Genomic DNA, 25,041 nt, shown 5'->3' on the forward strand with positions numbered 1-25,041 from the left:
TAGCCAAACATGTGAGCTGAGATCTCTCACGGAAAGCAGTGAGACTTGTGCATTTTGACGTTCCATAGACTGTCACTCAACAACCATAATACAACCTTGTGAAAAACACTAGCTAGCCTCTTCCGCTTTAACATCACAGCAATCTGTGAAAACTATAAATCAAGTACAAGTATAAGTACAGCTCGGGAACATGTAGGAACGAACTTTGATAACAAGCAGCAATCACGTGATATCTGCTGACATTTCGCTGCTATGGCAACAGACTAGCAGGTCTTCATTTTAATATGCCCTTTTCTCATGCTGCATTGGTCTGTCAGCTCCGCATGCTCCACAATCCACAAGTGTTAAAATTCTGCCTGGACAAAAGCGCCATAAGTATGGTAGTCCCTCATCTATGAGCAGGGCAGTGTTCACTTGGGAACTCAAAACTAGAAGACTGCTGACGTTTTTGTTTGGACATACAGCCAGGCAGCAAGCTGGCAAAAATAGCACATTAGTACTGACAAAAACTGAAGTGCTTCCTTGAAAGGTGTACAATGGACATGTAGGTATGACATTACAAGACACACCAGGTTACAGAAACAACAGCTGCACAGTGGCGAGCCTCGGACTGGCACTAGTTCTCTTGCTGTGCCGAGACACGTTCAGTATGTGCCATCACGTCTACGCAGGGTTGTGTCGACAGGCTCCGCTTTGGCAGCCAAGGGAGAAAGGAGTGGCCTGATATCAGAGGCATAACAACGACCCAGAAACAGCCAGTCATGCAAACAACAAGCAGCCACACTGAAGCAGTCGGTCCAGCTGTTTATTTGTGATAGTGAATTTTGGCTGAGGTCCCTGCTAGCAGTCATTATACAGTGAATCACTAATATAAATTATTAGTCACTCAAGGGGAATTATATTATTTGCATTATTCATTATAAATATTGAAAATGGTCTTCCTCATGAAGTCCAACACTATTCACAAATGATCATCTTTAATATTAAATTTCAACAGAGAATGTAACCTTCTTACCAGCGCCGAGCAACAATGTATGCAAAAGTTTGTTAAAATGGAATAATAAAGAGGAAAATAAATGGTGAAAATAAATGCATTTTGGAAGAGCTCCCTGCTAGCAGTCATTATACGCTAATATAAATTATGAGTCACTCTTACAGAATTGAAAATGGTCTTCCTCATGAAGTCCAACACTATGCACGAATGATCATCTTTAATATTCCATTTCCATACATTGTTGCTAGTTGCTATTACGAAGAAAATATATTTTTACAGCAAACTTTTAATTCACAGTTCTCTGATTCACAGCCACAAGGTAACATCCGGTAGCTATGCTTACAATGCAGTGTACGTACACAAGTGGTGATTGATTTTACAGCGACTGCATGGCAGCTTTTAAAAGAAAAGCACCGCTTCACAAGCTTAAAGAGGTAAATCGTACCTGCCTGTACCCAACCATTATCATACGAACAAGGACAATGTTGATGTTGGTTCCCAATGATTCATCGTGGTAGATTTCATCAACCTGAAACAGTAAAGAAGAAAAGTTACCCAAAGTGTGAATGAAGATGTTCCCCAGTCCCTGTCATATCACACAGTGCTGTTTACAGGGAGCAAAATAAGCTCTGAATATTGCTTCCGTTCATATGGATATCTTCAATTCTATGGAGACAATAAATAAATGTATGTGGAAATAAATAATTTAATCTGGAAATACATTATTAAATTAAATAATTTTATGTGGAGAATATTATTAATGGAATTGATGTTGGCATTTACACATGCCTTGTATTTATTATTTATCTATTTAACTATGTATTATGTATGAAGCTATTAATTTATTAATACACTGAGCACTTTATTAGGTAGACCTGTACACCAGCTTGTAAATGCAAATATTGAATCAGTCAATCATGTGGCAGCAACTAAATGCATAAGAGCATGCAGACATGGTCAAGAGGTTCAGTAGTTTTTCAGACCAAATGTCAGAATTGGGAAGAAATGTCATCTAAGTTACTTTGACCGTGGAATGATTCTTGGTGCCAGACAGGGTGGTGTATCTCAGAAACTGAAAGCTGGTTTGAATATCTCAGAAACTGCTGATCTCCTGGGATTTTCACACACAACAGTCTCTAGAGTTTGCAGAGAATGGTGAGGAAAACAAAAAACATCCAGTGAGAAGCAGTTCTATGGGCAAAAATGCATTGTTAAGGAGAGAAGGGCCAGACTGGTCAAAGCTGACAAACGCAAATAACCACACATTACAGTGGTATGCAGAAGAGCATTGGTGAAACCTCTAAGTGGATAGGCTACTGCAGCAGAAGACCAATAAGTCAAGGTCTAGTAAATACCTCACTGTGCTCACTGAGTGTATTTCATTTCATTTTGCCAACAATAGTCCTCCATACAATTCCAGCAGATTTTTCATTTGTGCATTTGTATATTCCAGAAAACAATAAGAAATAAAATAAAAAGCGACAATGTTGGACAGCTTATGGAATTGGAATGGAATAGTGAAGCATAGAGAAAGGTCTGGAGGCTCATGACCCCGCCGTGCAGCGACACAGAGCAGACACCGGCTGCTGGTCTGGAGGCTGTGGGGGAGAGGCTGCCACAGCTGAGGACAGCTGGGAATGATATCAAGCCACAAGCTTTGGCCTGGCCAGGACTGGATTCTCTCCTTCCATCGGGTCGAGCTTTTCTTCCCGCTCGAGAAGCGGGCGCTCTGCTCCTACTTCCGGCTCTTCAATTCCAGGTAAATCCAGAATTATTTGCCATGACTGCACTGGTTTCTCATTTTTATCAGCAAATACTGTTTGAATGAACAACCACTCAGAAATGGCAACTTCAGATGCAGTCAAGAAGCTTACAGTCAATGTCTAATGTAATGACTGATTATAGAAAATTATGTTTACATCTGGTATGTAGGTAATATAATGAGACTAGATAGGCGGCTTGACCTTTTTCAACATTAAACATATCCTGAGCTTCTTCTACATATTACTTACAGAGCGGCCTGTAGCGTAGTGGTTAAGGTAAATGACAGGCAATGAAATGGGACAGGCAAGGTTGGTGGCTCGAATCCCAGTGTAGCCACAATAAGATCCGTACAGTGATTACACTGTACAATCTGGATAAGAGCGTCTGCCAAATGCCAATAATGTAAAGTAATGTACTTACATCACAGAATCTCTTACTGTGTAAAGATTATTGTTCTCTACACAGTAAGACGCTCAACGGACCTCCACCTGAATACCGTCACTTGCTCATAATATTGCTTCAGATGAGGAGAAGATGCAGCTGTACCAATCCCCATCATCTACAGTTCATAAGTATTTGGACAGTGACACTTTTGTTTTGTTTTTTTCGCCATGTACTGTTTTCGCTTTGTACTCCCGCAAAAAATAGTTTAAATAAAATCACTATCAGTACTACTATAGTTTGTGCATGTATGGCTGCTACAGGCACTGGTTCACTGGTGTTCATTGATAATGTCAGGATTGATGATGAAGTATACAAAAACATTTTGGCTGCTCAGATCCAAGCAAATGCATCAAAACTGATTGGACAACGGTTCATCATGCAGCAGGATAATGATACAAAACATACAGCCATAAGGCCTTTTTTGGACCAAAAAGTTTCATGTTCTTGACTGGCCAATTAAGTCACCTGACCCCAATCCAATTGAGCATGGATTTCACTTGCTGAAGCTAAGTTTGAAGGCAAATAGCCCCCACAACAAGCAGGTGCTGAAGAGGGCTGCAGTACAGACCTAGCATAGCCTCACTAGGGAAGATACCCAGCAGTCCTTGATTGCAAAGAATTCACAATTAAATATTGAATCCCGCACTCAAATAAACTGCATAAACACACATGCACACAAAACACACACACACACACACACACACACACACAAATAAAAGTGTGTAAACACAACGAGAACACACGCACATGCACACAGAGAAATACAAGTGTGTACAATGACAATGCAGGCACACACAATTACATGACATTACTTTATTGGCATTTTGGCAGATGCTCTTATCCAGAGCGACGTACAGTTCATTAGACTGAGCAGGAGACAATCCTCCCCTGGAGCAGTGCAGGGTTAAGGGCCTTGCTCAAGGGCCCACGGCTGTGCAGATGTTATTGTGGCTACACCGGGATTAGAACCACCGCCCTTGTGTGTCCCAGTCATTTACCTGAACCACTACGCTACAGGCTGCCCTGCCACAAAGGAAGGTTGAACACAGAATGACCCACACAAACACACACATACACAGTGCAGACAAATATGCATGTGCAAATAACCCAGCAGCTCCTGCATCCACTCTTGAAAATATGGCAGTGCACATTCATTTGAATACATATATAAAGCTAATTATATAACTTATAAAAATGATATAATGTATTATAACATGTAAAGTTCAATAGGCTTCCATTGTCATTTAAACATCTCCAGTGGAGCCACTGAATTTGTAGTTTGTAACTTTCCATACGAGTGGACACACAAAAGATTACTGGGGCATAATTATGTATAATTTAGCTTAAAAGGTACGCAGCTTATGTCGTCTCTCCTCTAATGCCTAACAGCTGTTTCAATCAAACTGGAACATTTACATTTCTAATATTCAGACTGACACATAACATCTGACTCAACACCACTAGCATGTAGTCTTATTTGCATTTGAATCATTATTGTACTTACTGTCACTTAATGTAATTTTTTCAGAATCTTCCAGACCTGCTTCCACCAGAGGCAGGGGGAGAGCAAGGAGAGGGAGATGCAGAGGGAGAAGGAGGGGGAGTGTGACAGGCAGGGGGACAGTGGGCACTTCAGCACACAAGGGAAGTATAAAATATATTGTATTTTACACCTCATGAGACCCATAATATTATTTGGTTACCAAGTGTCATTTTGGAGTCTCCAAATGGCCTTTTACTTTGGAAACCTGCCTAGACATAGCATAGAAAAAACAATGCAGAATGCTCATTTTTAGTGGTACTGTCATCAAATTTGAAACAGGATTTGTTGTGTCTCCATTGCGTGTCTAAGCCCACCTGGCACAAGCCCCAGCATCTGTATCCACTCTGAAAAAAACGTACACTGTGCTTGAGCTTCTGTAACTTTTTAAAGTCATATTTAGAGTAATTCTGACTCTTGGAAAACAAACCCCTGAAGGTGTTATCTTTTAGAAGAGACTAGGAATATGCCTGTAGTCAAAACGGCTGAAGAATAACAATTTGTATTTTGGGTATATCATTTTCAGGCTTGTGCTAAAAAAAGGGTGCTACATAAGGGGTTAAATTATATTTAATACATTTAACACATTTCACAGATTTTTTTGCAGATGGCATCCCTATGTGTATATTTCGTAACTTCAAATAATGAACTGAAATTGGTAAAGAAAGACAAACCACAGCATAAATAGCACTTGCCATTTCCTTGGAGGGTTGGCTGCTGGCAAAAGAAAGTTTGATACATTTCACAAATGCAGGCTTCTTTAAAAGAGAACAACCCAAGGACGCAGTAGCCTGAATGGCTCACTTTAGGCAATGCCTCTCTTGCATTTCAGCAGGTATCGGCCCTTTGTAACAGGGAGATCCAGTCAGAACATGTAGCTGAAGGCGGAGCACTATTGAAGCTTACAGGAAACAGCAGAAGGCAATGGTAATAACAGGACAGTTTGCATATGTTGTGCTTGTGCTGTTTGTGATTACATATGCATACGTCTCTGCACTGTCACATTATTGAACAAACCCAAGCACCCCTTTTTGTCACTTGAATCGTACACTAGACGGTTAAGAGGGTAAGATGACATTTCGAGTGTTAAAATCATTATACAAGCAAGAAGAGACAATTTATTCAGAATCAATGAGTATGTTTTTTTTCTCTGTACGATCACAGGCTTTACTTTGACAAAAGGTTTTGCTTTATGTGAAACCTTTAAAACAAGCAAACTCAGCATAATCCTCCACGCCTGTCACCCTGGTGAATATCCAGTACATCAGAACATCAGCTGAAAATTGTGCTACACCCATATCCTGTCCCAAGGCTACGCAGCCTGGCTTGTGGAATCCTGGAGATTCCTCTGGCTTTCATTCTGACCGAGCCCCAAATTGCATAACCGGATCAGCCATTACCCTGAGCTGACACAGGTGACCATGTGTGCTCAAGGCACTCCGTTTTCACTATTTACAGAAACTATTTAGAGAATATCTCCACCCTGGAATAGAGTGGCCCAGCACTCTCCATACTTATTATGTTACAATTATACAATATCCGCATGTTAGCCTCAACAAGAAGCAGTGAATCATATCTTCATGTGAAGATAACAAGGTAAGTCACTTTCCAAGTCACCAACTGACCTAGGTCATTGTCAGAGTTTGACACCCAGAGTGGATGAATGGAGCTATACATGCAGTCTCCGAACCTCACACCCATTCCGGTGTGGGAATCAATGCCTAACTCATGTTTGTGCTGGGGCTGTTGTGGTTCTGCAGTTTGCTCTGAGATGCTGCAAAAACAGTGCTTGCCCAACAATGACAGCAGATAATACCACTTAGTCTGGTTAATAAGCTCACTGCAGAATGATGTGAATACTAATGTTTGCAGCCTAATCACCCGAGAAAGCCAGGTTTAAAAATAGCCCATGGGTATGTTCCTCTGTAACCATGTAATTAATGTAAATAATCTGGCTCCATGCAATCAAGGTCTCAAAGGTAAAAGGTATCTTATTAATACCTAATGGCTAGAAAATCCACTGATATGTCTTCACAGACGACCTCCATGCGTGCAGTAGTACCCTCCCTTATTGCTCCAGTCCTAATAACATGTTGTTTCAAAAAAAGTTAGCTATGTAATGCATGCCTTTGATAAAGTTCTACTTCTCAGGTGAGACTTAACCACAGCCTTAAAGGGACAGTTCCCCCCAAAATAACAGGATGGATAGAGAGCTATCTATTGAGGCAGATAGTTTTGCTAAGATTTTACTAGTTTTCTGGATATCTGCTGCAGATCACCCTGATACAACAGACCTCAATGGTGCCAATGTTTGTGGTGCTCAAAACACCAACAAATTATTGGTGTGAACAAATTAATTAATTAGAAAAACTCAACAGCAGGACCTCTTTCCACACATAACAATATGGTCACTCACATATTCACAGACCAAAAATTGCATTCTACCACAGTACATCAACTGTGTAAATCCACACAAATCCACACAAAGGCAAGGCACACCAGTATTCCGGAGCATTCTAGTATTCTTGTTTACAATTATTAATAAATTACATGAACTGTTTATAAAATGTATTGCCTGTAAAAGCAACTGACTCAATACTGTAAATATCCTACATTCTGGGCACTAAAATTCCTAGACTAAATGTAATGTTGACCTATATAAATTAGTTTATTTTGGACCTTCAGTCGGGCAGCTGTGGAAAAATGAGGACATTAAAAATAGCCATTGCCTTTCCAATGACTATTTAAAACATCACAAAATAGCACCTAATACACAGTGTTTGCATTGGTACACTGACATCTCCACTGGCAAAATGTGGACAATGGAATTAATGGAAGGTACAATGGAATCAATATCAATATCTTTCAATGCAACCATATCGCTGTGGCAAAAAAGATTTTTTATTTATTCAAGATGAACATTTTCTACAGCATTTTACAGTAACATAGTTTCAGATTAGCCATGAAGGAAGTGAGCAAAATTACACAGATACTCACTGAGCACTTTATTAGGAACATTTTTACTTTATTACACCTACTAATTCATGCGATTATCTAATCAGCCAATTCTGTGGCAGCAGTGCAATGCATACAATCAGGTCAGGAGCTTCAGTTAATGTTCACATCAACTATCAGAATTGGGAAAAAATGCGATCTAAGTGACTTTGCTGTGGACTGATTGTTGGTGGCAGACAGGGTTTGAGTATCTCAGAAACTGCTGATCTCATGGGATTTTTTCACTAGTCTCTAGAGTTCATAAAGAATGGTGCAAAAAAATAAATAAATAAAAAATCCAGTGAGCAGCAGTTCTGCAGACAGAAACGCCTTGTTAATGAGAGACATCAGCGGAGAATGGCCAGACTGATCAAAGCTGACAGAAAGTTGACAGTAACGTGAATAACCACACATTACAACAGTGGTATGCAGAAGAGCATCTCTGAACACACAACTTATCAAAACTCTAAGTGGATAGGCTGCAGCAGTAGAAATCTTTAAAAAATAAGTAGAATAAAAACCCAATAAAGTGCTTGGTGAGTGTATACTGTAGAATTACTTCTGGTACAAACCCAAAGCAGCTCACAATGTGTGTTTATGTGTGCCGTCTTGGCCAGGACTCCCTGGAAGAAGAGATCTTGTATCTCAATGGTGACATTTCCTGGTTAAATAAAGGACAAATAAAAATAAAAAAATAAACAATAACGCACATTTAAAAAACCTGGTGCGGCCGCTGTAGCCGGGAGGGAAAGGGCCCCTGGCTTCTGTGCAGAATCACATTGATGCTGAACAAACATCTATAATTTAAAACAACAGAGCCATTGTGCACGAGCACTGGCTTTGTCAAGGCAGGATGTGCAGTAATTAGTTCCTCAAGGAGACTTTCTCTAGGTGGTACTGCAGTCTTCTAATGGTGCTGGAAAGACCGAAGGATTTCTTTTCTTTTGGATACAATGAGCCACTGCCTTGCCAGGAGAGCTAAATGATTTGCAATATTCAGGCAGGCCGCTCCATTCCACACTCCTTTTCAAGCCCTTTCTCAGGGGTCCACAAAAAAGCAGGGCTGTTTTCAGAGGAGCTAATTCAAGTACTGATTATTTCAACTAATTTCTGAAATTAGTTTTCAAAATGGATATAAGATACATTACATCACATTACATTATTGGCATTTGGCAGACGCTCTTATCCAGAGCGACGTACAACAAAGTGCATACCCATAACCAGGGATAAGTGCACTGAAAGACCCTAGAGGGAAGTATAATAAGGATAAGGACCAGGGCCTTTTTTTTTTTTTTTCTTAAATCAACAAATAAACAAACAACAAAGCAAAAGTGACCAAACTTAACTATCCAAATACTGCTTACCTAGCCAACTAAAAATACCAAAACACTACATAAATCACAAAGAAAACAATTAAGGTTCACAGGGAGGTAGGGAGGGACGGGGAGAGGTGCTGCTTGAAGAGGTGCGTCTTCAGTTTGCGCTTGAAGGTGGGGAGAGATTCTACAGTTACAAACAGAATAACATATACACAGTATATATAAATAGACTTATATATAGATATTAATCTAGCATAAATGGAAAATACTTTGGCATAAATTATTGTCCTGTTATTGTTGCTGTTCTGGTATCTGAATTAGGCTTAAATGAATACTGATCCAACAAGAGCACACCTGTATTCAGCTGTTCCGCTATTTATATAAGTTAATAGATGGCAGCCTATTACCTGCAGCGTCTCACATTATACCTGCAGCGTCTCACATTACAGTTTTTTACAATCACTTTGCCGCTAATTTCACAACTTTGTGCTCAATTTTAAAAACTAGATGACTCAAAGCGGTAAGCACTTGTAACAGAGTGTAAGTGTAAGTGTAACTTTTAACTTGTTCGCCTGTTCAAAACATGCATTGTGCATTCAAATCATTAAAGAAATCTTGCACTTCAAAACTCATTGGTTCAAGTAACTAATTCATTGTGAAATACTAATGCATTTTACAAAACTGATTTATACAGTTTTGAAAAATTACCTCAAGGTTCTGAAATGTGTCAAAGGGATTGTTAAAAAAAGAATAGCTGAAAACCCTTTTCTGGCTGTGGTAGCAGGCCATTTCAGCCATGATAGCGTGCTCAGACTGAATCATTTGTGATCCATCGCTGCCTTGTACAGCACCACCCTGAACCGCCACCTGCTCCCTCCATTCCCCCTCTGCCGTCAAGTCTGTAATTGGTCCACTGCTACTAATCGGACCACCCTGTTGAGGCTAAATCGTAACTGTTACAGAGTAAAACCAGCACTCCAGTGAAAATCTGACTTGGGGGGGATTTTCTCCCTCTAATAAGATTAAGGTGACAGGAGCTGGTGTAAACCGTAATGAACAAGCTAAAGGTTTTTTTTCTTTTTCTTTCTTATTATTATTTTTTTGATATATTGTTTTAATTAAAGTAATCCGTGAACAGTTATAAAAGAAAGGGAAGTTCGAGTGAGAAATGTGGCAATGCCCAAAAGGCAATAAAACTGCGGAAACACAAAAACAGTGTCCGTGTTGTGGGCACCCAAGACCTCCTACCCTCCCAGCCACTTTCCCTGCTGAGAGCCTGGAAGTGCTTTAACTTCTCAGCGTCAGACAAGCGTGTCGTGAGACCTTAAGCTTTGGGGCTTACAGAGGAGGAAAGTAATCATTTTGTGTAACTGCCATAAATAAGGCGTTACTAGCCTTAAAATACTAAACTAAGGAAAATGGTTTCCCATGGGCTTAAATGCATTTATATTTTGGACCTCAAAACTTCAACACACGTCACGTTCCAGTAGGTAATTCCTGACTTTAGGTACGCCAGGAGTACAGTACAACTGGTATGTACGTAAACAGAAAGATTTAACAATCTGCTTTGTCTTTTTTCCTTCCTTTTTATACTCTTCTTGTGTTTATGGAAAAACTGGCAAAGAAGGAGGCTACAGGGCATACAAGTCCTTTTTCTCTGCACTTCCAGTCCAAGCTTTCCTTCCGTGTGGTTTCTCTGCTCTGTGCCAAGCCACCAATTTCTTGAGCTAATGTGAGTGTGTGGTGTGTAGTCTGTGAGATGATTTGTTGTGTGGTGTGTAGTCTGTGAGATGACTTGAGGTCTGCAGAAGCTGGCAATGCTGAACAATCACTGATCTTCCATATGCCTGGGGAGAGCCCAAAGACTTTTCAATTCACAAACTTCCCATATGCCTAGATAGCCACACACTTCAAAATGTGCTTTTCCAAACAAAGTATTGGGAGGTGGTGAAAGTGACTGACAGCCTCTGAATGTTTTGTGTTAGCCATCATCAATAAATCTGAGTCTACTGTCATGTTTCGCTAGCTCACTTCACATTGGATGTCGACAGCTATGATGTTTTCAGTCATTAGATTAAGCAACGATGCTCAGTTGTAACCATAGACTGTATGGAGTTAAAGGTACAATAGGTAATTTCGGACTTCTATCTGTAAAGAGAGGAATAGCAGCAACACCTTCAAACCACAACGCTGTTTATCCCTTCCCCTTCTCTGTAAACACAATTAGAACCAATTGTCAACCAATGAGCTTGAATTATTGTACAGTTATACAATGTTTTCGTACAGTGTCGGACCATGAACTGTATATTTTGAGGGTGAGTCAACATGTCAGTGAGCCTTTTTCAATGATAGGAAGGGATTTACAATAGTCTTGTAACAATGATTTAACACAAAAATCTTACCTACTGTACCTTTAAATAAGAAAAAACAAGATTAAAATCAATTCACTATATGGGAATGAACGCGTGACCAAAGAGAAACCTCAGCGATTCTCTAACTTTGATGCTGCCATCGAATGTGATGCGATTGCTACAGTGGAGCTGCTGTCATTAATTGCAATGGAATAATTTCCTCAGCGTCAGATGGCTTGATGACGCCCCACGTTGCTGACTCTTCTGGGAAAAGAGGTTGAAAGGGTTGAGGTCGTCGGACGTGTCGTAGGAGATCCTCCGGCCCATGGAGCTTCCCCGGGGCTTACAGAGTGTGGGCCCCGACACGACGGACGAGACTCTGCTGTCCGCCATCGCTAGCGCGCTGCACATGAGTTCGGCGCCCATCACGGGCCAGACGTCGACGGCGGCCGAGAAGAACCCTGCCATTTGGCTCTGCAAGGCCTTCATCGTCACGGACGAGGACATCCGGGAGCAGGAGAAGGTGCAGCAGGCGCGGAGGAGCCTGGAGACGGTTTGGCGCGGGCCGCTGAACTGACCAGAGTCGCAGGTGCGGAGAGGACGGCCAGCGTGTGAGGCGTAGCGCCACCAGGAGCAGAAGACTCCTTTTTGCACCGGATGCAGGTTCCAAAATGTTGAGGCGAACAAGGAGATTTTGTCACCAGTCACCTCTGAGAGCTGACCAGACCCAGGCACAATTTAATACCTTCTAATAAATAGCTTAAACCAAGGCCTTTTTGACTATAATTTTCTTTTTTTATGTACATATCTATATATAATTTCAGAACAATGCTTATTTTGTTTCCTTTTTTATAAAGGCAAATATTGAGCAATACTATTTGAACTTCTGGAAACTTCTCAAGTCAGGTTGCAATCTGCTGGATTTGTATTGCCAACTGTTTTTATTTTTGTTTCTGGTTTTGTTGGCAGTAAGGGATTTGTCATTTTCAGGGTTTGTAACTGATAATTAATGCATTTTCTGAACATAAATGGAAATTGCTTATTTAAGAAAAATATTTTATACCTTAAAAGAGATACTTCTTGTATCACTTTAGAGTAAATAAATGATTATATAAAAATAAAAAATAAAAAATAAAAAAAGGCTTGATGGCTGCAGTGGAGCCCTGTCGTCACTCTCTTCATGTACAAGCACTGAAGACCTGTTGCACTGTCGATTTCTTGTGAAAGATAGCTCATGGCATTTGAAAGGTAAATTCAAAAGGCGAAGCAAGGTGACAAAGGTGATCCACAGGTCACAATTCATTTACTTGGCATCTTAAGACTGTCATTCTACCCACAACATTGACATTGTTTCTTTCTTGAATGTAAAGAAAAAGGCTATTGTTTCCTAGACCGAATTGGGAATTTAAAAGGAGGAATAAAAAGAGGGATTATTGATTTCCATACATCTCTTCTAATAAAGTCAGTTTTTCTTAAATCAATACATCTTTCTTCAACCAGAGCGTCAGAGATAATTGCATCACCTTACAAAAGCGAGACAACTATTCTCAGTGTGAGCTTGCTAACCATAGACAATATTTCTTGAGGATAGAGGATCTTTATGCTGCCCATGTGATGAAATCACCAGACTGTTTTTATGGTTGACCCCACAGTATCGGACTGAATCCGAACCATGCCAGTACCGACTGTAGACTGTAACTCCAGGTTGATGTACAATTTGCAATTGCATCACCCGGGGTATGGGAAGGTTCAGTCACCTAGGGATCTACGTTTCATCACTAGAGACCCCCAACGGCCGATCAAGATTCTGTGAATTACATGCTACAGCTACATATGAAAGGTCCTCCTCTGACTCCACTTAACTGTAGTCTGCTATGTGAAAACAAAGCAGCTGGTTGCACCATACGTTTCGGAATGAGGAGAACTGTGGATGTCTACACTCTCCTGGATCAGCAGTAGGGTTCACACATGAACGCGGCTTCAGCTGCAGATAACTGGATATCCTAAATTATGGTGGGAATATGTACAGATATGTACAGCCCCGCTTTTCAGTGTTCAAGCATGACACTGCAGCAAAATCGCTGGACACCACCATATACAATGCGGAGCCACCATTGTAGCATAATAGCTGTACACAATAGCTTTACTTGCAAAAACGCATGGGCTATTTGGTGTTTTTAAATTATTAGTTGATTTGACAAGGTGAAAGAAAAGAGGAAACCCACAAAAACAAGGAGAATGCACAAACCCTGCTGGCCCCAAACCCAGAACCTCCTGCTTGCGTGGCATCTGTGCTAAGTGCTAACAACCGTGCTACAGCCCGACGCAAGCCCAAGCAAACACAGCAGTCTGAGGAATGGTACTGCAGGACTTACGATGTTCATGAGCGTCAGGACGTAGTTCTGGACATGCTCCTTTCCGTGGAAGCGCACCACTGAGTCGTCCACCGCCAGCAGCACCTCCATGTTGTAATCGTCCTTCCTGGCATCCCTGCGCTTGCGTTGCGATTCGGACAGCTTCTGCTCCATCAGGTCTAAATCGTTGTCAAGTTCGCCAATTCCAAAGTCCGAACCTGGAACAGAATGCAAAAACAGTGGGAGCATGGAATATAGCCATGCAAAATAATAAGGCAGTCTCACTTGTAGTCCAATTACTTTACTAACAACTTTATAAAGACATACATTTTTTGGCTGACAAGGCCAAGGATGTGTGGGGAAAAAACAAAGGATAAAAAGAGGTGAAGTTTGTCTTGACGGCAAAAAACACAATCCAGAAGAAATAGTAAAGTACATACTTCTACATAATGATATATACCATTATTTTTAAAAGTACTACTTGACTACTTCTTGCCTACTAGTACTGTACTATTGGTCAGTGGTTGTACTGAGAGAACTACTCTCTTTTTGCACAGAACATTTTTTCATATGCATAGAAGACACTTTTTAACGTCACAAATTAAGAACAATAAACGATTCAGGCCATTTAAATGTCAGAAGGATCAATCTCAAACCATAGATCTCAGAACGTCCTATCTGATCCTCCTATTCTATAGCACAAGTGTGAATAATGCAATATATAGATTAAAAAAATGACTGAGATCACTTTCAGCCCAGGTTGGGAAACGCATGCACCTCTTTCTTATTTGATAGGAGCTTTTACGCAGCACTGAGACTGCCTCATAACATTTCTGACATTTATGGCCATACCTGGCTGTCTTTCATTTCTCTTTATGCTATCAGAAAGTGACTTATGACTCATCTCTCACAGTCATCTCTGAAAAGTGGAGATTTACAGGCACTCAATGATAAATGTGCAGTACAACAGTACAAAAGAATTACATTAATGTAGTGAAATGTGGATTGGCTCTATGGCTCAATTAACCTTTTCAGCCCTTTTCAAGTGCCCAATACGGAATCTATAAGGGCAAGCAACAACCTTGCCTTAAATTTTTTCCATACAGTATTTTAATTCCCAAAAGTGGCAGACTGTGCAGAATGCTTAAGAAAACATTTACACCCTGGACAACTTTCCTTATAAAGCCAGGTCAGAAAAGTAAAATTTCCTGAATCTCTCTGCAGCACAATCCTTCCCCCCTCTCTTCTGGGTCACAAAATTTACAGCAGCTGTTTGAAAAGCCCCCAACCTCAGCTCTCCTATATATCATCAGACCTCAGGATTTTCTCTATCTGCAAACAGTGAACCACCACGCAAGACAGCTTCTGTGAAAGACTCCAGAAAGCCCAAGGTACACTTTCCTCTACCAGTGAATTCCATTTTGTTTGGAGTGCTGTCTGCACTCACTAATTAATTTACAGATGGAATTTAGTAAGTTTTCTCAGCCAAATTTAGGTAGGAATTGTTTAACTGCATGAAGGCCTCTCAGTTTGTTGAATGACACAGCACGGAAAACACAGACAGCTAGCACTGAAAATGTAATCACAGACAACAGACAGTTTAATGTATATGAAATGAGCAACATTATACACATACACTCATTTAGGTATTTATTTTTTAGGTTCTGCTGTGGTAGCCTATCCACTTAGAGGTTTGATGCATTGTGTGTTCAGAGATGCTCTTCTGCATACCACTGCATGTCACCTTCCTGTCAGTTTCGAAAAGTCTGGACCTTCTCCTCTGCACTCTCTCATTAACAAGGCGTTTTTGCCTGCAGAACTGCTGCTCACTGCATGTTTTTTTTTCGATTTTCACATCATTCTAAGTGAACTCTAGAGACTGTTGTGCGTGAAAAAGTTAAAGTCACTTAGATCAAATTTTTTCCCCATTCTGATGATTGATGTGAACATTAACTGAAGCTCCTGACCTGTATCTGATTGTATGCATTCCACTGCAGCCACACAATTGGTTGATTAGATAATCACATGAGTAAGTAGGTGTAAAGTTCAGTTCCTAATAAAGTGCTCAGTGAGTGTAAATCAACTCTGAGTACATATGGTCCCTATTAGATTGACACTAGCCGACTTAACCATGGATATTTTCCTGATCAGACCACATTAGGATTGCCCATGAAAAATCCAAACCAAAGCAACAAGAAACAAGTTAGGGGGGTAAAGAGAAACAGGTTATCTTAAAATGCGACCACCAGCATGTTTTCTTCTCCTCAGTGGGGTGAAGCAGGCAGCTACCGTATGTAGAAAGAGCAGAATCAGTGGAAGCTCAGTGGCTAAGAGTGCCTCCCATCTCCCGCTGCTCAAACACATATCAATGGGGGTACTCACTATAGGAATGTCACAGGGGAGCCTTATTTCCTGAGCGCGTGGTCAGATGGGACCCGATCTGTTAGATAGTGAAATTGAGGCAGCGGTCGCGGAAATGAAGCAGCAGAAAACGGAAGGCATGGATGGAATGCTACCCGAATTTCGGAGGCGTCTCGGAGAGAAACAACAACAAAGGAATCGGCCGCCAGGAGCAGAAGAATGTACCGGCAAAAATAGGGACCTGAACACTGACAGGTTTCCAAGAATTAGCTCGCAGATTAAGTAAACCGTCCACGCCACCGTAGAGTGTGCAATGCTAGCATCAATGCTGCACACAGATGCAACAAAGCATCTTGGAAAGAGGAAAGCGTGAGCTGAGAATTAGAAGGCCCTATCTGCGTTCTGAGTAGTTTTCAGATATAGAGCTTCAACGATTCCAAAGTGAATGAGCACCAAGCAGATACGACTTCTAATTTTTCCATAATTTTAAACAGTATTTTTGTATGAAAAAGTGTAAAGAATGACACTAACTAAATGTCAGTTAGAAGCTTAGAATTCTCAGCTCATTTGTTGCAGAGAACATAGGCTGGAATAATTCACTAAAAATAGATCTGGGGGTCAAAATAATCTATTTAATCAATTTATTTAATGAATGATCTTCAGTTCTGGTCCGGCAGAGCCTTAAGGTTGTTATTTAGTGCTTGAGTAGCACAGCAACTGATCAGTTAAAGTAGATGATTGCACAACTCAATGTTTCTAGTGTCTGAATTGGTTGCTAAAACAAAAACCAGCACTCTGTGGCTCTCTAGTACCAGGGTTGAGGATTAAATAATTTGTTGAGCATTCCTCAAGTATTCACATTAATGAAAAACACTTATATTTGTAAGATGTGAACAGATGAGTAAAAACAAATTAATTAATGGATTATTAATGGAATCCACTAAATCATTAGTTGGTCATTTCTGAAAATCTTAAAATGAGGATAAATTGTTAATGGTATTCAAGATAGAGAATGAATAGGTCATTTACAGCAACAGGGTATTGAAGGATGATGAAAGTGTGGAAACGATAGACCAGGGGAGTTGGAGGCATTGATCCATAAATGATGGGAGGGAGAGATGTAGTCCCGGCAGTGGGGTTATGAGATGACAGGAACAGTGGACTGGATGCTGGATGTGCTTGGAGTCAGACTGAAAGACGTAAAAAGATGACATGGAGAGCGATCGCCAGATGCAAAGGCGATAACCAGGGAAAAGCAAGATTGCCTGGAGAATGCTGAAGAGAAGAACAGAACACGGAGAGGGATGACTGAATGAGACTGTATGCTCGTGACTGGCCCCACTAGGCACAGAAGATACAGGAACAGAAAGTGGTGGATAAGGGTCAATTGTCGGATACCTTCTCCACTAGCTCATTCACAGTACCATTGAATTCCTCATACCACTGACTATTCTTCATTGTAAATGGTAAAATGGCAGGCATTTATATAGCGCCTTTATCCAAAGCACTGTACAATTGATGCTTCTCCATTCACCTATTCATACACAAACTCACACACCGACGGCAATTGGCTGCCAGCTCGTCAGGAGCATTCAGGGGTGTCTTGCTCAGGGACACTTCGACACAGCCCAGGCAGGGGATCGAACCGACAACCCTCCGACTGCCAGACAACTGCTCTTACTGCCTGAGCCATGTCGCCCTGCCTGAGTAGGTCATTCTGATACTATGTGCATGGTTGTTGAGCAAATCGAGCAGTCTGCCAGTGTCTGAGTTTCAGGGCTGGGCCGTGATGGGATTTTTTGCATTCATTCCTTTTTTCACAGTGCAATTTTGAATCACTATGGTAGCAGGATATACAGTTTGGATATAGTGATACAACTCACGGTTCTATCTCTTTAAGATGCCATTGCTTTAGCAACAACAGTTCCATATTTTTTTATATGAGGGTCCAGCAAACCAAATGCATTCGTTTCTAGTCTCTAAAAAGCCCAAATAACCTGTATCCACTCAAAAACATAAAATATTTCAAGTGAGAAGAAATCTACCACTTCCACTGTGTTTGAGCATTTGTAACTTTGTTATAGTAATATTTAGATTAATATTGACTTTCAGAAGGGACCAGGTGACTGTAGTCAATGAGTTTCAAAAGTATTAACCATTTTATTTTGGGCACATAAGGTGTTAAATGTCATGAATGCCATAAACTGAGCAAGCGCTTAGCCACTGCAGTGCAGGTGCATTTTTATGCTCATATAACAGTTACATATTTCCATTTCCATTGCTTCCTTTATAAAAATATATAATGGTAAAGAGCGCTACAATAAGGTCTACTGCAGACCAAACCATTAAATGGCACAGCATTATGGACCATTTTCAACCTCCTGGTACATAATACATTTTTAAAAATACACATAATCAAAGCCTTTGAGATAATATGCAGCCAAATTATAGGCATAGGCACATTTGCACATTGGGGAAGAAGTATGCTCTTCTCAAGAAAGAATGCCGCTAAATTGATAAGTTGAAAAATGTATGCAGAGGAATGAGGTAATGCTGCACTATGAAAGTTATTTGATATTCTGTGAGCTGAATTCAGTGAACTGATATGACCAAACATGGAGAAGCAGCACAAGCCCTCATCATCACCGCCGTGGAGACAGCCCTGCTGGTATGGGCCATGGGCCTGTTTAGAGCAGCGTTCTGCAGGTCTACTCTCCTCAAGATCCACTGTTACTTCACACAGTACACGGAGAGATCATATGACACACAATATGAAAACACTGTCCTTCTGTGGCCTTACAGGTCCCTTGAGATGACAATAAAACAAACAGCACATCTCATTCAAAAGCAAATCTGACATGGATCATTTTTTGTTGTTTATGAACATATGTACATATATTTACATATATTCTGTACAGAACATCCAGTTACCAATATTGTGCAGTATAGGGACAATTACAAACAAAATAGTTTTCGAATCAATTAAAACAATTACCAAAGAGGTAGTTTCAGTCTGACATTGATTAAATAAATCCCACATAAGCAATATTGCCTCAAAATGTAATGGCTTTCTGAGCATTATTATGTATTAAATTGTTTATTTATTCCTTCAAAACCTTCAGAGATTACAGTACGAAGACAGTGAACCGGAAATTCAGATTTTCAGTTTGTGTGCAGGCAGAATGTAGTGTAAACTCACAGTGCAAACAAACCATTTTAACTGAATGACTCCAGCACATCCATAGGAGCCCTGCATGCCTCATTTTACCAGCTGGGGCTCAGAGATGTGGGCCAGCTGTGTCTGGCTGTTATTCTGGTGGAATGAGTCAGTCTGGGGGGGGGGGGGGGTTGTCTACACACACTGGAACAACTGCTCTTCAATAAAACAACTTTGCTTGTATTCACATAAATACTTTGATTTCATCCTCACATTTGATTTGATTCAAACCACCCATTGCATACTTTCCTTTCAAACCTCCCAGCACGCTAGATAACCCACAGTAGATAGAATATGTTTGCCTTCAGAAAAAACAGCTTGCCATTTCTTTCAATCGCAGGATTGCAACTTTCACTATTGTTACTCACCAGTGACAGAGGAGTGTACTTCTTCATGAGCAGCATCCTTATTTGTTCATGCTACAATTTTTGTGGCTTTAATAAGCCCCCCAACAGCCCCGAAACTCTCTTACTGTATGTCCATGATGCCATAATCCTTGCCTACCTTCATTGTGGACGTCTTCCCTTCCTTGGGTTGGTTCCCTTTTGATGGCGGACCTGCGGTACACCACGTGAACACGCCCCTTCTCTTCCACTTCCTGCTGCCCCTTCTCTAAGGGCTCAATGAAAAACTCCCCATTATCAGTGCGAATCAGGCCTGCCTGGAAAAAGAGTTCTCCATTAGTACTTGCTTCAGGGCCTATCAAGCAAGTGGAACGGAAACTTTCAGCTGTTCAATCTAGTGCTTGCCAACAGCCATATTGGACGTTTTTAAAGGTTGACTACTCCCAAAAGAGGCAAATGCATGCATGAGTTCCTGTCTAAAGAGCCCAACAAGTTTTGGCCAGTGGACTCATTTACGTCACCACCACCGCGCCCTTTTGAAGACCACACAAGCTATCATTTAGCTTAGAAAAAAGGCAAGAGAAAATACACCCACAAACATTTTGGTAGATGGAGAATGCAAACTTGAGACATCCAGACAAAATTATACATGGTTAACAACAAACTGAGAATTGTCTCTCAACTGTTTTGCAGTTAACTTGTTCTCACAACACTGTAGGTCTCACTCCCCCAAAAGTAGATACAATATTATTTTTTTATTGCTCTTTTTGAGCCATAAAATAACACAAAAAACAGGTGAATATGGCAATGAGATACGGTATATAGAATATCTTTTGACATAAATAACTGACAAAATGGATCAAATTTGAAATCTAAATGTTTACATACGAGAGAGGAGGTGTACTAAAACTATTCCATAAATATTATTGGTGCATTACATATTTCATGATATTGTGTATTTATCACAAAAGGCTAAATAATATGAATGTTTTCTTTAACGATAAAAAAAACAATACTGAGAGACATGAGACAGCTGGTGACAATGATGACAGTTGATGGCAGATTTTAATCCAGGAGCGCACATGAAGAGTGTCACAACACCACTGGGCACTGAGACTGAAGTGCTGTCTACAGTGTTTAAACTGTCAGCATCACAGTGATTGCACACTGCTGCGTCCCAAAAATTGGTGAGGCACAAGACAGCTGAAAAGTGGAAGACTCTCTCTCTCTCTCTCTCTCTCTCTCTCCCTCTCTCTCTCTTGCTCTCTCTCTTACTGTTTTCTCATCTTTTATTTGTATTCTAATGTAATTAATTGACTGAGAGGTTAATGAAGGGGCATCAAAGTCAAGTCTCTCTCTATCATGTCTAACAGCAATTGCTGCTTGCCAAATATGAAAATGAATTCTCATTCATTCTCACTGTTGCACAACTCTACAGTTACTGAACAGCGGGATATAACTTGCAGTTACTGCAAGAAAACTGTAATTGTGTAAAATGAAATTCATATTTGTATCCGTGAATGTGAATGAACACCAAAAACATTTAGAGAAACAAGCAAGTTCTATAACTCGTATAACCTTTAACTGCATATTGTGCATAATTTAAACATATATTGAAAAACACCTTTCTGATGCCAAAATATCAGATGTCATAGATCTTTTTTGACAGTCATCTGACCTCTGACATCACCAGCAAATACACTGCAACTTACAGGTCAAGAATACACAAACTTTCACAAGCCAACACTGCAAACTTTGAAGCTGGATATGTATGTAAGCATTGAAACATATTTTCCAATTCAGAGAAGCTATATTGCAAGCCTTTATACTGTAGGTGCTATTATACGAAAATATTATACTATTTTAGAATTAAAAAATGGACAATTTTAGTCCTGGAATACAAAGAAATTCAAGAACTTTTTAGTGCATGTTTTTTAGTGAAATCCAAATACCATGAATTAAATTAGTTGCTTTGCTGAACTTTTCAAGGGTACCTTCTAAGCACTGCAACTAGAAAATAAATAAAAATGGGTTTCTGTTTGCTGACATGCAGAGGAAAAGGTTAAATCATCTGTGATGTTCTTTCTCAGTAAATCTCCTCCAACTGAAGATGACATTTAGGATAAACCAAAAATCAATATAAACCAGGCAAATTTGCAGATATTTCTGTTCCAGCAATTTTGGCAATTATTCCAAAAAGGTGGCACTTATTTTCAAGACAGGAGCACTTTGTATAATCAGTAGAGAGACAATTCAAAATCTTTAATATTTTCATCATTAATAAAGCGTAGAATTCCAGACTAAACGCTTGCTGTCAACTCTACCATGGCTTTGTGCACCAATCACCCCAAATGCTCTCTTTATATGTTGGGAAGAAGCATATGTATTTTCCACTCAACTAAGTGCAACTCAAGGCAAGGAAAATCTCTGAGATGTCTCCTACTCTGCAGAACCCATCAGCACCAGCATACATGTCTGGGTGTACAGATCTTTTATCGAGTACATACTCTAAACAGGCCTTCCACATTTATGGAAATACAACTGAAAGAACACCTAATACAGAGAAAAGGTGATTTCTCTTTCAGTCATTTTGTAACATATGTATTATATGAACTACATAATAGCATTTCACATTTTATTATTCTGTTTCCAAGGAACCATCAAAAAACATTTTACCACATTTTAGCCCACACCCTCAAAAGACTGAATGACAACACCTTGGAATATCTCTCCTTCCCTTGGTCTTGTTTTCTATTTGAAATACTGTTATTTCTGCAAACCATTTGAGATCCTGTGGCCAGCATACTGATATCTCTAAACGAGAATGATTATGCCGAATGTAAGCACAAAGATGTTTCCAGAAATGGGTGACACATATTAAATAATACAAGATTTTAAACAGAACACACAAGCCAATTATACAGTATGTAAAATTATTGTGGATGAGAATGGTAGCACTGCAACCCTGAGACAGATTCAAGTAGAGCAATATCCCCACAAATGTATATATTTATGGCAACCTTAATCTTGTCTTTGACTGTCAGAATGGTAACTTAACTTATCTGAAACTTAATCTCAGCACATGCCTCACAAAATCTACATCAACAGTCGGAGGATGAAAAACTGGGACTGGGATTGCAGGTTCAGCCGCATAAGGCCGTGTTCAGAGAAAGAGCCAGAGAAAGAGGAGCATAATAATAAAGAATTATTCAAAATATGATTCACGAACAATAAAGGGTAACAAACACAATAAAATCTACTGTCTGGACTTGATTTGTTCTTATCTGGCAATATATTTTCTGAACAGAGGGAATATTAGGTAACTGTTGTTTTATGCTTTGTAATTAAGGGTGTGAGACATACCAGCACATCTGACTTTGTCAAAACATTCTGTTGCAATGGATGGGGAGGGGGGCAGAGGGTGCAGTGCAAAGTATGCCACGATCATTTGGTTTGAGAATTGATTAATGGCTTAGCGGTGATAGAGGCTGAGGACCGGATTATCAGTTGAGTTCTTCTCATCTATTTCCATCGTTCTCAGTAGTGGGCCAGAGATGGAGGGCCTAGCTAGGACTTATGAAGATTACACGGCAAAAAGTAAATGACTGTACTTTCAATGTTCTTACATCATGTTCTGAGTAACTACATGACAAAACCTGCAATAGATTAGCCCACTAACAAGACAAAATATCCATCTGGATTAATTTTCATGTACTTAAACCTACTACTGTATGTTGTGCAATGCAGAAATTGTGAAACTATGGAAACATACTTGCTTTTTATAAACAACTTAACTCTACTGTCTAACAAATAGCTTGCAAACCTGCGGCCAGCTATCAATCTTATATTCTACCCTACAGTGCAGTATGTCGGGAAATAAAAGTGTAAAATTATCACACTAATTAGGCAGGGTTCAGAATGGCAAGAAATTAACTTGCTCAAACTCAATTTAAACATGCCCAGATATGACATATTTTTTACCAGGTAGTTTTGTCCAGCCACATACTGGAACAGTGGCTTTGCAACATGAGCCACTCAGCAGACTTTGCAATATCAGCCTATGGATCTCTTGGTCCAACCTATGGAAAAAGTCCACTGAAAGCAGGAAATCAGATTACAGTGCTGTACTGAATGTGGCAGTAATGCATTGTGAGGGAGTTTGAGATGTGAAGGGAGTGTACAGTCAGTAGATTGCTGTTTATAATACCCTTTATTAACGTGACAAAAAGTCTTGACTATATGATAAGGCTTTTTGTTGGGTTAACAGAGATGTAATGACATGATAATAATAGTAATAATAATAATAATAATAGGTGGCTGTGTACAGCAGCTTTCATAACTTCAAAGCAAAGCTCACCTCAGCTGCCACTAATATGCCAGAACACTGAACATACAACTCAACAACAGCTGCTTAATTCAACTTAACACGATTCACCTCAATTCACATCAACTCAACAACAGCAGCTTAATTCAACTTAACACAATTCACCTCAATTCACATCAACTCAACAACAGCCTCAGTGCAGACGGAGAATTTTATGAATCATACTGTTCCACAAATCAAATCAAATCATATTTTTTTTTTATTCAAAAGAGACTGAACAATGTGGGATCACTGATGCCTGATGGACAACAATTACATGCCCTCTGCGTAAGACGTGAGAGGAAAGATACATACCAGTCACATTTTTATGTCGTGCAATGCACGGATTGTAGCTAGTGACCTTAATCCTGTGGAATTTCCTTCTGTGATGTACAGTACCATGACATTTAAAAAAATCAGGCTCACAAAAATGCAATTTATTTATACAACTAAAGAGTGGAATAGGACTCAGGAATGGCAAGATGGTAAAATAAATGTAAACCTGTAGGGGAGATCCAGCACATTTTTCACTTCTTACTCAATTACACCAAGGTACACATCAAATGCTGTGAAATTTACACTTGTTAAAGAGCATACACTTGTCAGCTTCAATAAGACATATTAGTTTTAAGCTGATCACAAACAGTGTGTGTACTATTAAACAAACGTAAACGCTGTCCGATGTTACAATTGTGAAGTTTATGTGTTACATTTGTAACAGAGGTGTAGCACAATTGTAACAACAAAAAATTGTTAATAACTGCATTGTTTTCCAGGAAAAAAACACTTGGTTCAAAAGAGCATATCCTGCATGGATTAGGAAACCAGCGACCAATTAGGAACAATTTGGTTATACATTATACAAAAGGATTCCCAAACATTTGCATAGGGCCCTTTTCATTTTTATAAACAGAAAAAAGTTTAAATAAAAAGCAATTTTGCTTTAAACTTTGCAGAAAGGTCTCGTGTTTAACTCCATTTAGAGTTCAGGTTTGC

General features: G+C 39.8%; 1 protein-coding gene across 2 annotated transcripts in view; it reads right to left on the reverse strand.

The window, feature by feature from the left end:
• Nucleotides 1-25,041, reverse strand: part of LOC133122241 (A disintegrin and metalloproteinase with thrombospondin motifs 14) — a 49,014-nt gene that overhangs the window by 18,915 nt on the left and 5,058 nt on the right. For both annotated transcript variants that reach the window (XM_061232106.1, XM_061232105.1), the window contains exons 3-5: nucleotides 19,843-19,999; nucleotides 13,782-13,978; nucleotides 1,440-1,523 (exon numbers count right to left, since the gene is read on the reverse strand). In XM_061232106.1, coding sequence (XP_061088090.1) covers nucleotides 1,440-1,523; nucleotides 13,782-13,978; nucleotides 19,843-19,999 — 438 coding nt within the window. The remainder of the gene's footprint in view (nucleotides 1-1,439; nucleotides 1,524-13,781; nucleotides 13,979-19,842; nucleotides 20,000-25,041) is intronic.

This window comes from Conger conger, chromosome 2 (assembly GCF_963514075.1).
Source record: "Conger conger chromosome 2, fConCon1.1, whole genome shotgun sequence".
NCBI lineage: Eukaryota > Metazoa > Chordata > Actinopteri > Anguilliformes > Congridae > Conger > Conger conger.